This window comes from Apteryx rowi, unplaced genomic scaffold (genome assembly GCF_003343035.1).
Source record: "Apteryx rowi isolate R43461 unplaced genomic scaffold, aptRow1 scaffold_154, whole genome shotgun sequence".
Taxonomy (NCBI): Eukaryota; Metazoa; Chordata; class Aves; order Apterygiformes; family Apterygidae; genus Apteryx; species Apteryx rowi.
In genome coordinates this window covers 494,542-508,558 of record NW_020447797.1, presented here as the reverse complement: position 1 = coordinate 508,558, position 14,017 = coordinate 494,542, and the positions used below count along the sequence as shown (strand labels likewise).

Genomic DNA, 14,017 nt, shown 5'->3' with positions numbered 1-14,017 from the left:
CCGTGTCTTGCATGGCAGTGCAGAAAATCRCCAGAGCCAGTGGTCTGTAAAGTCCACCTGTGTAAACATCGGGGCTCAGTAGGCAACACTGCAGTTTGACCTTCCACCCTAGAGCTGATGTGTGTAGCTGGGCTCCTGGCTAGCTGATGCTGCACTGCTTGGTCCAGCCAGGTCTTGATGTGGGAGGTGAAGCCGTGACCTTCTGTTCTGGAGAGAAGTCCTGCTAGCTGAACCACGCTGACTTTATACCTTTCCTTTATTGGTTTTGCTCTCCACTGTTTCCAGAATGCTTTTAAGGAAGCGTAAGAACTCGGTTGCTTTCCAGATGGTATCAGCCTCCCCCGCATACAAGCGTTCTTGTCTCCCCTAGTCTCTCCAATAGAAACTGTCGCCACTTTGGTTCGTCTTATTGGTTTCCCTATTTTGTGCACAGCAGCACCCCTAAGGTCAGCACGGTCCAGGGAAAAACACTTTTCCTTCTTGCACTTGGTTTTGAATGGGTCTTGCCAAAGCAGAGGCTGGTGTTGGGAGGTGCTGGAGAATTTCTTCTCTATGACAGGGCAGTGAACTGGGGTGTTTGCACGTTCAGCCCAGGGTGGGGATCATCCCCCAGCTCGCAATCAGGCTAAAATAGATTGTTTTGCTCAAAAGCGAACAGTGACCCTGTAAATGACAACCCACTTCCCTGCATCCCCACCTCCCTTTTACGCCTGCCAGGCCTTGCAGCTGCAGAGCCCCTGCCCTGGGGGCTTGCAGGCTTGCTAACAGGGCTTCGTTCCTCCTTGGAAGCGGTTAGGCGAATCCAGTGCAGGACGGGAGAGACAGCCTGGCCTCCAGTGCTGACCCATGGGAACGCCCGAGTTGTGGAGCCAGCCCTGCCGCTGTGTGGTCTTGGCATCAGGCAGGAGCAGTTAAATTTTCGCTGGTGTAAGCAGATGCAACTCCATCAAAGCTGCCCTTGTTTGCAGCGACGGGGAGCTTGGCTCTTAGCTACCTGTGCTTTGGCTTCCCCTTCACTCATATCAGGGGGTGGGAAAAAGCTCATGGTGGTGCTGTGAGGAATAATTTAATTAGCCTGTAGCGCACACTGCAGAGGACAGGCATTTCTGCTAGTCTGGGCCATGCCATCCCGGGAGCGTGTTCCCCCCTTCCCCAGAACGGCTGGCAGAATTTTCCTTCCGTTTGTATAAAATAAACCCGAGGGAGGCACACGAGGCAGAGTTCGAGAGACGTGGCCAGCTGTAGCAGCCTCAGACTTTTCCCTCAGTAAAATGGACAAGCCGCTTAACAGTCGCTAGCCTCCGAGAACCGCTCCCTTCAAATCCAGAGTAATTTCAGTTCTCATTTCTGTCCCTTTGTCAAGCAGGCAGTTTTCAGCAGCCCTGGAGGACCTGAACGAGGCCATCAAGCTGTGTCCGAACAACCGTGAGATCCAGCGGCTGCTGATGCGAGTGGAAGAGGAGTGCAGGCAGGTGCAGCAGCAGCAGCAGCAGCAGCAGCAGCAGCAACCACCGCTCCCGGTGGAGCCCGAACCTGAAGCCCAGCATGAAGAGCTCTATTCCGTGCAAGACATCTTTGAGGAGGAATACCTTGAACAGGATGTAGAAAATGTTTCCATTGGCTTGCAGACGGAGTCAAGGCCAAACCAAGGGCTGCCCATCATCCAGAGCCCACCCCCGTCCCCAGCTCACAGGGACTCGGCYTATATTTCTGGCTCGCCTCTTGGCTCTCATCAGGTCTTTGACTTCAGGTCCAATAGTTCAGTGGGTTCGCCAACCAGGCAAGGATACCAGTCTACATCTCCTGCTATGTCTCCGACGCACCAGAACTCTCATTATAGACCTAGTCCTCCGCACACTTCCCCTGCTCACCAGGGCTCCTCTTACCGCTTCAGTCCACCTCCTGTTGGAAGCCAAGGGAAAGAATATCAAAGTCCACCACCTTCCCCTCTTCGTAGAGGTCCTCAGTATCGCGCCAGCCCCCCTGCAGAAAGCATGAGCGTTTATAGGTCACAGTCTGGTTCCCCGGTTCGTTATCAGCAAGAACCTAGTGGGGTCAGCCAGCTCCCCGGTAGACCAAAGTCTCCGTTATCCAAAATGACKCAGCGGTCTTTCCAGATGCCCCAGCTTCCCGTTGCGGTGCCCCAGCAAGGGCTGAGACTGCAGCCAGCTAAGGCGCARATTGTGAGAAGCAACCAGCCCAGCTCTGCAGTGCATTCGAGTACTGTAATTCCAACTGGTGCTTACAGCCAAGTTGCCCACTCGATGGCCAGCAAATACCAGTCAGCATCAGGGGAAATAGGGGTTAGCCAGAGTAGGTTGGTCTATCAAGGCTCAATCGGTGGAATCGTAGGTGACAGTAGACCGGTGCAACACGTTCAGGCAAGTCTCAGCGCAGGAGCAATTTGTCAGCATGGAGGTCTGGCTAAAGAAGATCTTCCACAGAGGCCTTCCTCAGCATACAGGGGTGGGATGAGATACAGCCAGACGCCTCAGATCGGACGAAGTCAGTCAGCTTCCTATTATCCAGTCTGTCACTCGAAGCTTGATCTGGAACGTTCTTCCCTTCCCTCCGGCCAGCTCGGCTCTCCAGATGTGTCTCATCTCATAAGAAGGCCCATTACAGTTAATCCCAGTGAAATAAAGCCTCACCCGCCAACTCCAAGACCGCTGCTTCATTCTCAAAGTGTTGGCCTCAGATTCTCTCCTTCCAGCAATAGCATTTCATCCACCTCCAACCTGACGCCCAACTTTCGCCCTTCTGCTTCTATTCAGCAAATGGAGATTCCTCTCAAGCCAGCTTATGACAGATCATGCGATGAACTTTCTCCAGTYTCTCCAACTCAGGGGGGTTACCCCAGTGAGCCAGCCCGTTCCAGGACCACGCCGTTCATGGGAATCATAGATAAAACCGCTCGGACTCAGCAGTACCCCCATCTCCATCAACAGAACCGGACCTGGGCTGTGTCATCAGTGGATACTGTTATTAGTCCTACGTCTCCTGGCAACCTCCCCCAGCCAGAATCATTTAGCCCACCTTCTTCAATCAGCAACATTGCCTTTTATAACAAAACCAACAATGCACAGAACGGCCATTTGCTAGAGGAAGACTATTACAGCCCCCATGGGATGCTAGCCAATGGGTCCCGGGGAGACCTCTTGGAGAGAGTCACCCAAGCCTCCTCGTATCCAGATGTTAAGGTGGCTAGGACACTGCCTGTTGCACAGGCCTACCAGGACAACCTGTACAGGCAGCTCTCCAGGGACTCTAGACAAGGGCAGACATCCCCAATCAAACCAAAGAGACCATTTGTGGAGTCTAATGTGTAAAAGACGCTTGTTGGAGTAAGACCCTTATGTTTTCAGCACACACTTCCAAGCTTGATTTCCATGCATATTCTTATTATTATTTTTATTTCTCTTTGGTAGCTACATGACCAAGTTTCTCCGGTACTTTCTGTGTGGTGGTCAGACAGCCATGCACGTGCTCCAGCCCTTTTGTTACCCAGCTGACTGTGAAGCCAACATCAGACAAGCCAGTATCATTTGCCCAATTCAAACCAAGTTCCCTCACAGTTTTCAGCTGTCAACCAGGATATTTTAGTACACGGTGTGGGGTAGGCGAGAAATATCCCCTACGCAGTGGGAGGTAACCAGCTCTTTTCAAGAGACAATCACGTTCGCTTTAAATTAGTTTCTTTTGTCTCAATGAGCTCTTACACAATTCCGATGAAAATTCCTAGTGGGAACAGAGCAGGGATCGCAGGAGCCTTTTCAGAGGTTGGATCCGCAGGTTCCCCGTGCCGCTCGCTTTGCCCAGTAAGAGCTAATTACCCGCCGGGAGCAGGGCGTGATTTGTTTTTAATACAAAGTAGCTATGCACAATAACCCTCCTGCTTGGTCCGGTTGATAGAATTTTAATCTGAATTGTAGCTGTCCTGAATTGTAGCTSTTCGTTAGTTAACGGTGTCATCTGCCGGAAGGGGTGGGGATCACAAGATGCTTTGCTACTTTGCGAGCTGCGTTCCAAGCGCCCCGGCACTGATTTACTCCGGGGCGTTTTACGAGTGTTCGGAGGGATTGAAGTTGGCCCTTCTTACGCATATTAAGCAGCCAAGGGATTTGGCTAGAAACCTCTCGCGCGTTCTGTGAACTGGGATCGCAACCGCCGCTTCTTCGCACCGTTAGCAGATGACTGCACCTCACACGCACCACCACGCTTTCACCGGGACGGTTTAACGGTGGGGTTTTCGTTTGGTTTGTTTTTTCGCTCTCAAGGAAAAAAAAAAAAATCCGAATAGGAAATCGTATTCAAGGAGGAAAACTGCAGTTTTTTGTTGTTGTTGGGTTTTTTTGGTTTTTTTCGGACGGGGATGCGTAACGTGCCACGAGGCAGGAAGGGTCCGAGGAGACGTGTTAGCGAAGTCCTCCTGCAAACGCAGCCCTGCGGTGTCGCGTCCCTTCTGCTCGCGCCCGCTCCCGTTCCCAGACCCCGCGCCGTAGCGAGGGCCGCGCTCCTCCGGGGGAAGTGGCCGTTTTCCTTAGAGCTGCAAGATCTGTTCCTGAAATTTGGGAAAGCGATTGCCGTGTTCCTTACCTGTAAATGTTAGCGACAATGTTTTGCTCTATAAGGACCTGTAGTTAAAAAAGAGATATTTATAATTTATTTATGCAATCCGTTTCAGGACGTTTGGGGGGGGTTGGGTTTTTGTTTGTTTGTTTTTTCCTTTTTTTTAAGCAAACGCAAATCACGTCGAGACAGCGTGAAAAGCAGGGGACACTTCCCAAAACCTTTTTACGGAATTTTTCCATTGTTCTCTGGGATTTTGTGGGGGGTGGCGGGACTTTCTTCACAGCTGCTTCGTTTATTACTGAGTTGCGTTCTGTAATCTGCCTTTTTTGGTTGCTGAGGGCAAACGGTCGGACGAACCGGGGCGGGGGGGGAAGAGTGTTAATCCTGTAGCTTGTTTTAAAGCAAAATAGTGCCTGTTGCCCAGTGCTGAATCGCATTCATATCCACCCCTAAGAACAGAAAGGGTTTATCCCAAGCAGGAGGAATGGTATTTTTCAGTGTTTCCAAAGGGCTATGCGAATCTAGTAGTAGATCGAAAGACTTATCGAACCAAATCGAAGGGTCTAGCCTCAGCTAGTGTAAATGAGCATCTCCCCCGCGTGACTCCAGTGCAGCTACAGCGATTTACACCAGCTAAGGATTCGGCCTGAAACTCTAAGCAAACCCTGGCTTTGATTGAGCTTTATTTTTATTTTATTTTTTATTTTTTTGCATGCGGCTCGGCGCATCTCGTTGCAATTCCGCTGCCTAATTTGCTCAGGCCAAACCGGGACGCGCGTAACCTCGGGACGACGGAGGCTTGTGTCTCGTAGACATGTTGGAAGTATTCGGAGGGAGGGGGGTGGTTTTGCCTCTGCGGGCTTTGGAGATTCTCATGCTCTTTTGGCTCTTTTTTATATTTGTCCGAGCCAGTAGTTGTCTCGGGGTCGGCGTTTTCGTTCTCGAGGTGCAACGCGGTTCGGACCCTTTGCTTTATTGCAGGGATGTGCAAAGCAGGTTGTAAACTGGGAGCCTCCGCGGTAGCTTTAGGCCTCGGCGGCTGCGAGGAACCAGGCGGGTGCATGCACTATTTCTCTCCTTGAAAGCGATGTGACGGGGATTTTTTTTTTTTTGCTTCCTCTCTTTTTTAAGTAGCGTGTTCTGCTTTATAAGGAATAACCGATCTTTGCCGCGTACAGCGCGCCTAGCTAGCCGCTGCCTATCCGTGGGTCCGGAGTAGCAGCGATGGTTTTGTTCAAAGCCTCCCGTCCCCCAGCTTTCCCCAACGAGTGAGTGGGCTTTCCGCCTTTAGTTGCTTCTTTGAAAGGCAAAAATAACCCAATTCAGGCCCGGTCAAGTGGGACGGGCTGCGGCCGCAAGGCGCGGAGGCAGACGGGACGAGCCTTGCCGAGGAGAGCGCCGCTGTACGAACCGCCTGCGCTTGGCTTTGCTCCTCGCTGCCCTGCGGAAACGTCCCCCGGCAGCGCTGCCGTGTCCGACTTTGGGTTGGCAAAGATGTCCGAAGGGAAAACAAAACAAAACAAAAAAAAAACGCCCAACAACTCACACTTTAACGCAGATACCGAGATGAAGCAGCGCTTAACTACTGCGGCGTGCAGGGTTTTTCACGCTACCATGTGTCGCATTTTCACAGGATTCTTGCACTAATGGTTTTCCATCTGTTCTCTCTGTAAATGGGTGCACTTTACTGTTTGGATTTGTTACTATGATAAATACTGGATATTTAAGCGTGAGTAGTGTCTTCATTAGAAAATAGCAAAACAGCTCTTGTCTCTTAGTGTATTTTTCAAAAAAGGAAAAGAAAAAAAGAAAAGAAATGAAGCAATGAATCATAACATTTATAGCACAAGAACCGACTCTTGTATATAAGCAGCAACAGATTGAGTAATTTTTAAATACAGAATTATTTGCAGTGATTTTTAAAGCGCTTCCCCAGCAATTTTCTTAGGGACAGCCGAGGCCCGACGGTTGCGGTAGTCGCCGGCTCGGTAAGGAACACCCCTCTCCCTCGCAAAGCCGCTCTTTAAACAAGCCCGCGCGTCCTCTGGGGCCTGATTAGCATTTGGCACGGCCGGGAAAAAAGGAAAAAAAAAAAAGGAAAAAAAAAAAAAGCAGAGATCGCTTTGTGTTTGCTGTCGCTCGTAGCGCTGCTGTAACGTGCGCCGTTGCGCTCGACGGAGCCCGGGACGTGGATCTCGCTGCCCCGGCTGCGGCGGTTCGGCTGGCGAAGCCCCGTTGTGCCCGCTAGCAGGAGGAAACCCGGTTCTCCGTAACCTTGAACACATCCCTCCCCCAATCCCAACCTGAATTTGGTTCTTGGGACCCGTTCGGCAGGCGATGCCTTAGCGAATATGTGTATTTGAGCGCACCACCCAGCAGATGTCCCTCGTCCGCCGCCAGCCTCGGCCATCGGCGCCTGCCGCGTCCGCCGTGGGGGAGTCACYGGTTCTTTATTTCTTTCCCAGGCTGGATGGACCCCCCCCGCCCTGGCACCAGGAAAGCGGACGCGGCGTTGCGTGCGGCTCCGTAGCCGTCCCTGCCCGGCCAGGTTAGGAATGGCATTGACGGGCTTCGAAAATGGACTTTCGTGGCCGTTGGAGCGCTCGGGAAAGGAAGGGCTTTAGGGGGGCGAGCCCCTTGGAGGGGGGGGGGGGTCTCCCACGAACCCCGGCGCCTGCTGCCTGGCGCACGCTGCCGGCAGGTGGGTTCATATTTTTTTTTCTCTCCCCCCCCCTTTATTTTTCCCCCCCCCCACTTTAACGGCTGTCAAGAAAACCGCTTAGCTAGTGCAACCATTTTTGCGCGCCTACGAGCACCCGCCTAAGCCATATTTGGGTTAGGTCCCGCACCCGGGTGGCTACCAAATTCCTCCCGTCGGTCGGTCGGTCGGTCGGTCGGTCCCCCTCGTGCAAAGATTATCGTGTATTCAGGGTATAGCCAGGAGACGTCGAGCTAAAACCGAAGTGCCAGCTACGCCTTATGCAGAGAAGCAAGCGAGCCAGCGTGCCTGCTCTTTGCCGGGGGGGGGGGGGTCAGGCTCGGATTCGGTCTTTTGGGAATTGGAGCAGCTCGTCGTCCCGGGATTCGTGTTTAACCAAGGGCTTAGGGTAAGAGCTACCGTACCCGCTGCGATCCGGCACGGAGGCCTCCGCGGTGAGCCGCCGAGCCGCCGCTCTCGTTGCTCCGAGCCGCGGCCGGCCGGGATGCATTCGGACACAAGCACAACGGTGGAAGCCGGGCCGCTTTTTCCCAGCGTCGTTTGGATAACCGCTGGATTTTGTGTTCAGTCAAACTCTTTTTCTACCACAAAACCACTAAGGGCTCAATCATTTAGCGCGATCCATTCGCCTCCGGTCTCCCAACTGCGGCTGGATCCCGCTGGAACTGTTGCGGATCTCCCCGAGGGAAAAGGCAAAACCCAAGCGCGCTTGTCGCCGCCCAAGCGAAGGGACGCCGAGCACATCCGCCGTATCCTTCCCTCCTGCTGATTCGGTAGCCGTCGCGGTCCTCGGGAGTCGGCGGGCAGTTCCTGGCCGGCGGTTTCGCATCCCGGCCGCTCGGCAAGGACTCRGGGGAGGCGGCGGGGCCGGGGGCGGCCGGTGGCGCGGCGAAAGGGGGGGGAAAAGCTCCTCAGGCCCAGGGAATTCGGTCACTTTACCTTCAGCCTGCCTCCGTGTGCGCTGATACGCCGGGCACCGTTAGCAAGCTCAGAGCAGCACCGTGTGCGTTAAGTCCGTTTCGTTAACACGCCGCTAACTCGAGAGCCGAAGGTGGACTCTTCCAGTAGTGCAGGTGTCATTTCTGTCGAGCATTTTCTTTCCCATGGTGTCGCATAACGACGTTTTTGTCTCTGTTCTGTCTTCACGTCCGCGAGGATCCGAGTCAGTACAAATATGTACAGTATATACACTTTGTGGTTTGTACTATTACCTGGTTGCCATCCTTCAAGACACTTGCTGGGAAGATCTTTAAGACACTTAATTTTCCTTTAGCTTTTCTATAATTCTGATGTAAAGGACTTTCTCTGTACAGTATATTATTCAATGCATGTTCTGTTCTCTCTACTGATATATTGAACACCACACAGTCGTGACATTGCGCAGCGGGAAGAGCGACCCCTGCATCCAGCTGAGGCCTTCGCCTCTCATGTATAAGGAAAGAAGACAAAAATATTTTTTCCTTTGCTGTATTTGCTTGAGCAGAGTTTTCTTGTCTGTACATGTGAGCTGTGAGATAGATGTGAAAAGTTCAAAAAGAATGCATTTCCCCCCACCCCCCTGTATACAGATTGTAATCTGTACAATGAAAACTGTATGTATGAAAAAATGTACTTATTTATAAATGGTTAACACTTGGAAACAGAGTCCGGACTGGTGTTTTCCCCACGCTGCAGCCTGAAATGAAGGAAAGGGCGCTCCATGGTTTCTCGGCATGGCTGTACCGAGATTAAAATAAGCCCTTTAGCAGGATGGTGCATGCAGGCGACTGGGATTTGGGTTGTGCCGAGTGCGGGAATGCGGTTATGGGGAGGATTTTTGTTCTCGTCTGGTTGCCGCTGCTGGCAGCGTGCGTGTCCCCAGGGGCGTTCGGGGAGGAAGGGAGACGCCGAGCGTCCCCGCTTGCTTCGTCCCTGCCCGACCTTGCAGCCACGAGGGGCCGGGCTGAGCGCGGGAACCGGCTCGCGGCCCAGCGCTGCGGCGGGCGAAGCTCGGCAGAAAATCTTGCGCTTTGGGGTATTTTGAAACACCGAGCGGGGGAGCACAGACAGGAGGAGGGCCAAGTTAGCTGCAAATATTTATTAGGTCAGGAGCATCCACGAAGCAGACAGTACACGGCACAGGAGGGGGGAACGTTTCCAGCTTTAAGGCATTAACATCGCGCAGCCCCTTTTCGTTGCTTCGAGCCGCCCAGGGAAGCCTTTGGGGGGGCAGCAGCCCCGACACACAGCTGCTTGAATGAGGTGGGTTAAAAACAACGAGTAGAAAATCCTGGCAATTGTAAACATCGGATCTGCTCTTTGGCATAAAGAAACGCAAATGGACCATGGCAGTTGCTTTTTTTTTCTTTTTTTTTTTTTCAGAGGCACGTTTCCTGCAGGGGCCGGGGCTCTCCGCAGATGCGGCTCGGAGCACGGCTCCTTCTGGGTTGCAGGGACTTAGAGCAGGGAAAAACCCCTCGGGGGCAGCCTGGCCTCTGATTTCCATCAGCAGGGCAGTCATTTGGCACGATTTCAGGAAGCGTAAGATGCGGATGAGCCTAGTGAACGTGCCGACTCTGGCAAGCGGGGACAAGGGAAGGCTGCCGGGAGCCGCTGTCACAGTGGGGCAGGTGACTCAACCTGAGTCATCCTGAAAGAACGGTTTTTTTCAGGAAAAAGCCACTGACGGATCCAACGCTCTTCGCAAACAGGGTGCCCGCGGAGCGCCAAGGCTGGGAGGTAGGACCAGGGCTGCCAGGTAAGGACCAGGCTGCTACGGAGCGATGCCTGTGGCAGGGAAGGATCCAGCCCCGGCATTTACCCGGGGAGAGGCTCTTCCTATGGGCAGGGAGGGTTCGCTGGCGGCTGCAAAGCTGGGCTGCGATGGGGCAGAGCAAAGGAGGAATAAGGCCAAGTGATGCTGTGCCCTAGGGCCAGCGTTACACCAACAAGCGCTTCCTTTCCCAGCTGCCCCCGTGGGCCCCGAGCCCCCGCAGAGCCCCGCGCAAAGGCTCTTCCCAGCCCCGACGCCGGGGACCGGAGCCGGACTACGCAGGTAGGATCCGACAGCGACGACCGCACGCGACAAGGCGCCCGCGTGCCGGGGGCCGGGGGGGCTGGGGGCATCACTGGCTGCCGCTGGGGCTCTCGCCCTCCGTGAGGGTCTTGAAGTCCATGGAGAGGGCCAGCTCCTCGGGCAGCGGCGGGCGCTTCCAGTCGTCGCGCGTCAGGATGTAGCCCACCACCAGCCCGAAGGCGACCAGCAGCAGCCCCAGCGTGTTGGCCAGGACGCCCTCGGGCGCAAACTGGCTGTAGGAGTCCCTGCGGGCACAGAGGGCGACGCTGGAGCCTCGGGGCAGGGCCGAAGGGACATCCCTGCCCTGGGGCTGACGGGCCGGAGTCCTGGAAATGGTCCCTTTCCCCCAAATGAGTGCAAGAGGTGGGATCTGGTTTGGGGGGGGGGGAACTCCTGATCCTAGGGAAAATGGGGGGCACAGTACTAGTGCCCTGGCTATAGCCAGCCTGGCGCATCCTCCGGCCAGCTGTGCCCTGCCCCAGCCAGCTGTGTCCTGTCCCCATCCTGTTGCGCCCTGTCCCCCAGCCAGCTGTGCCCTGTCCCCACCAGCTGTGCCCTGTTCCTTGGCCAGATGTGCTTTGTCTCCAGCCACCTGTGTCCTGTCCCCACCACCTGTGTCCTGTCCCTGGCCAGCTGTGCCCCTTCCCTGCCCCTTTCCTTGCCAGATGTGCTGTCTCCCCAGGCAGCTGTACGCTGTCCCCCACCAGCAGTGTCCTGTCCCCAGCCGGGGGGGGGAGGCAGCTCGGGGTGGTGGCCCCAGCCGTGTCCCGGCGCTCTGACCCAGGCTGGGGCCGCAGCAGCCCCCGATCCCACCGCTGCCGGCAGGAGAGCCGGGCCGGGGCCGGGGCAGCCGTCAGCCCCGCGGGCTGGGTGCAGGGGGAGCCCCGTCGCCCACCCACCCACCTGCCCACCCGCTCGGGGCACCCACCTGATGTTGAAGAGGAGCATTTCGGTGATGCCCAGCAGGCAGGCGGCGACGGAGAGCACGAGCAGGGCGACGCCGCCGAAGACGTGCAGGGGCTTGTAGCGGCCGCGCAGCGCGAAGGTCGCGCCGGGGAAGAGGAAGAACCCGAAGCCCAGGAGCCACTGGAGGGCGAAAGGGGGGGGCACGACGGGGGGGGGATGGACGTCAGGGCTCGGCCGGCCYCGCGGCCCCGGCCCCGCAGCCCCCAGCCCTCACCTGCACCGCGTAGAGCACCAGGGCGGCCATGCCGCACCAGCTGTGCAGGCTGTACATGTGGGCGATGCCCTTCTCGCCGTGCGCCTCGAAGATGGCCGCGACGCCTGCGGAGAGGAGCGGACGGAGCGCGTTAGCGCCGGCCCCGGGGGGCGCGGAGGGCGAGGGGACGGGGGGCGAGGGGGGCCGCGCCGGCGCTCACCCACGAGGGCCACCAGCAGCGCCGAGCCGTGGAGCAGCGCGTGCAGCACCTTGGCGGAGCGCTTGGCCTCCTTCCTGAAGACCCGGTAGACCAGGAGAGCTGCGGAGAAGGAGGGGGGGTGGCTGAGGGGGGTGAAGCGGAGGGGCCGGCAGCCCGCGGGCGGCTCCCAAATCGAATTTACTCCGATTTTTTTCGCCCGCCCGGGGTGCCCCGCGGGCAATTCAACCGGCAGAGGCCAGCGCGCGGCGCCGCCGCTCACCGTCACCCTGGAGGAAGACCATGGCCACCACCATGCAGAGCGGGTGGACGTTGGCGCGCAGGCCGCCGGCCCAGGCCACGCCGCCCCGGTAGCGGCCCAGCCAGGCGCCGGTGGCCACCAGGGCCGCCAGGCCCAGCAGCTGCGACAGGGCCACGTAGGCCGAGAGCCCCGGCGGGCCGGCAGGCCGCGGCGCGCCGCCGTCCATGGCGGGCCGGTGGGGAGACGCCTGTGGGGGGGACACAGAGAGATAAGGATTGGGGGGTGGGTCAGGGCGGCGGGGTGATCCCCCCCTCCCCGTCTCCCGGCCCCGGAGGGCTCCCGGATGGTGGCATGGCGGCCGCCCCGGCCTCCCCCCCCCCTCAACCCTGAGGCCGGCCGCCGCTCCGCCCTCACCTGCCACGGAGCCGGGATGCTTCCTGGTCCGCCCAGCGCCACGCAGGTGGCTCCCGGCCCTCCTTCTCCCTCCCGCCTTCCCCATCCCTCCATCCCCGGCTCGCCCACGCGTCGCCCCATCCCGAAAAGCAAACCCCGAATCCGGGCAGGGGTGCGGAGGGGACAGTCTCCCCCCACCACCACCACCTCCACAGCCCCCACTTTTTACAGCTTTTTTTAATAAAAGCAGCATGTGGGGGGGGGGCAGCGAGGCTCCTCCGGGTTTGGGGACCGAAGCGGCGGCTCTTGGGGACACCTGTCGCCCTCCCTTTCCCCCCCCCCCCGCTGCCACGGTGGCTGCAGCAGCCGGTCCGTGGTGCCGGCGGAGGCAGGGGGGGATTTACGCAGCGCAGGCGCCCGCTTTGTTCCCAGCCGCCTTGATTGGATCAGGCCGGATAAGTGGGTTAAGGGAATCGGTTTATGCCATTAGGTCTCGCTGCAAACGCTGCCTGCCCGCGCCTGGACTCGCCGGGGGGGGGGGGGGGGGATGCGGGACACCGGCCCCAGCTCCCCTCCGACCCCCCTCGGCACCCCAAACCCAGCTGGACTTACCGCTGCCGGTCCGGCGCTGGGGACGGGGAGGGAGCCCGGCTGCAGGAGCAAAGCCCGGCGTCGGCCTCGCGCCGCTGCGAGGGCTGCGGCTGGCCCTCAAAACGGCACGGCTGGGTCTCCCGTTTGAGACCCCAGCGCTAAAAACGCCGGAGGAGGAGGAGGAGGAGGAGGAGGAGGAGGGAGGGGGGCACCAGGCCTGTGTGCAGAGCGACGCCTGAACATCACAAGAGCTTTTTCCCCCCACGTCTTGGCCAACGGCACTTAAAATCCAGGGGCCTGGGCTTGGGCGGCTCCCCGGACCGCGGAGCTCCTCTGCGCCAGCCCCGATGGGCTCGCGGCGGCAGCTCTGCCTTTCGGCTAAGCCCCCCCAGGAAGCGACCCTCCCTCCGGGGGGGTTTTGGCTTGCAATATTTGCAGGCTCATGTTCTCGCTGCCAGCAGAGTCCCAGCTGGCAGGTTAGCGTTTGCCGAGCGGCTCTGCACCCCGACGGCAGCGCCCAACGCCGGCAGATGCGGGCAATGCCACCGGGGGCCTTACGGAGCATGGAGCGCTCCATAAACTTAGAGCAGCCGTCTCAAGGCACAGCAAGGACACGTGCAGCTCTCAACTTCCAAAATCCCCCCCGGGCACCTCCCTCCGTCCCAATGGGGCTGGAGTCTCCCAGATGCTGGATACGGCCCGGGTCCTTTTTCTCCCCTTTCCTGCCTGGGGGTGGCCGTGGCTTTGGGGCGTGCAGGGCTGAGCACCGCGGTTCAGGACCTCCCAACCCCGTGGGAACCCCCCTCCCCATCGCTGCTGCCGTGGCCGTGCTTGGCTGGGATTTACCCCCTGCAAAGGCTTTGGAGGTAAAGCAATCTTTGGGGGGGGGGGTGCCCCCTCGCTGGGCACGGGGGCGGCCGGACCTACCTGCGTGGTGCTGCCGGCGATGGTCCAGCTGCCGCGGCTGCCCAGGCGGCTGCTGCCTCCGCGCCGGCGGGATGCTGAGCAGTGACAGTGGCTGAGCCAGGGGACAGGGCCACCACGCGTTGGCAAGGCAACGGTGGCGATGG

The 14,017-nt window shown here is 57.9% G+C and overlaps 2 protein-coding genes across 2 annotated transcripts in view; one reads left to right on the top strand and one right to left on the bottom strand.

The window, feature by feature from the left end:
• Positions 1–3,329, top strand: part of TANC2 (tetratricopeptide repeat, ankyrin repeat and coiled-coil containing 2) — a 204,442-nt gene extending 201,113 nt beyond the window's left edge. The window contains exon 26 of the mRNA XM_026059243.1: positions 1,367–3,329. Within this exon, the coding sequence (XP_025915028.1) occupies positions 1,367–3,329 (1,963 nt within the window). The remainder of the gene's footprint in view (positions 1–1,366) is intronic.
• A 7,066-nt stretch (positions 3,330–10,395) lies between these two features.
• Positions 10,396–12,189, bottom strand: LOC112962780 (cytochrome b561). Its single transcript, XM_026059250.1, has 5 exons — positions 11,985–12,189; positions 11,726–11,824; positions 11,527–11,630; positions 11,275–11,432; positions 10,396–10,591 (listed from the first exon to the last, which is right to left on the bottom strand). Exons 1-5 carry the CDS (start codon positions 12,187–12,189, stop codon positions 10,396–10,398), a joined length of 762 nt encoding a protein of 253 aa, XP_025915035.1.
• Positions 12,190–14,017: the final 1,828 nt, after the last annotated feature.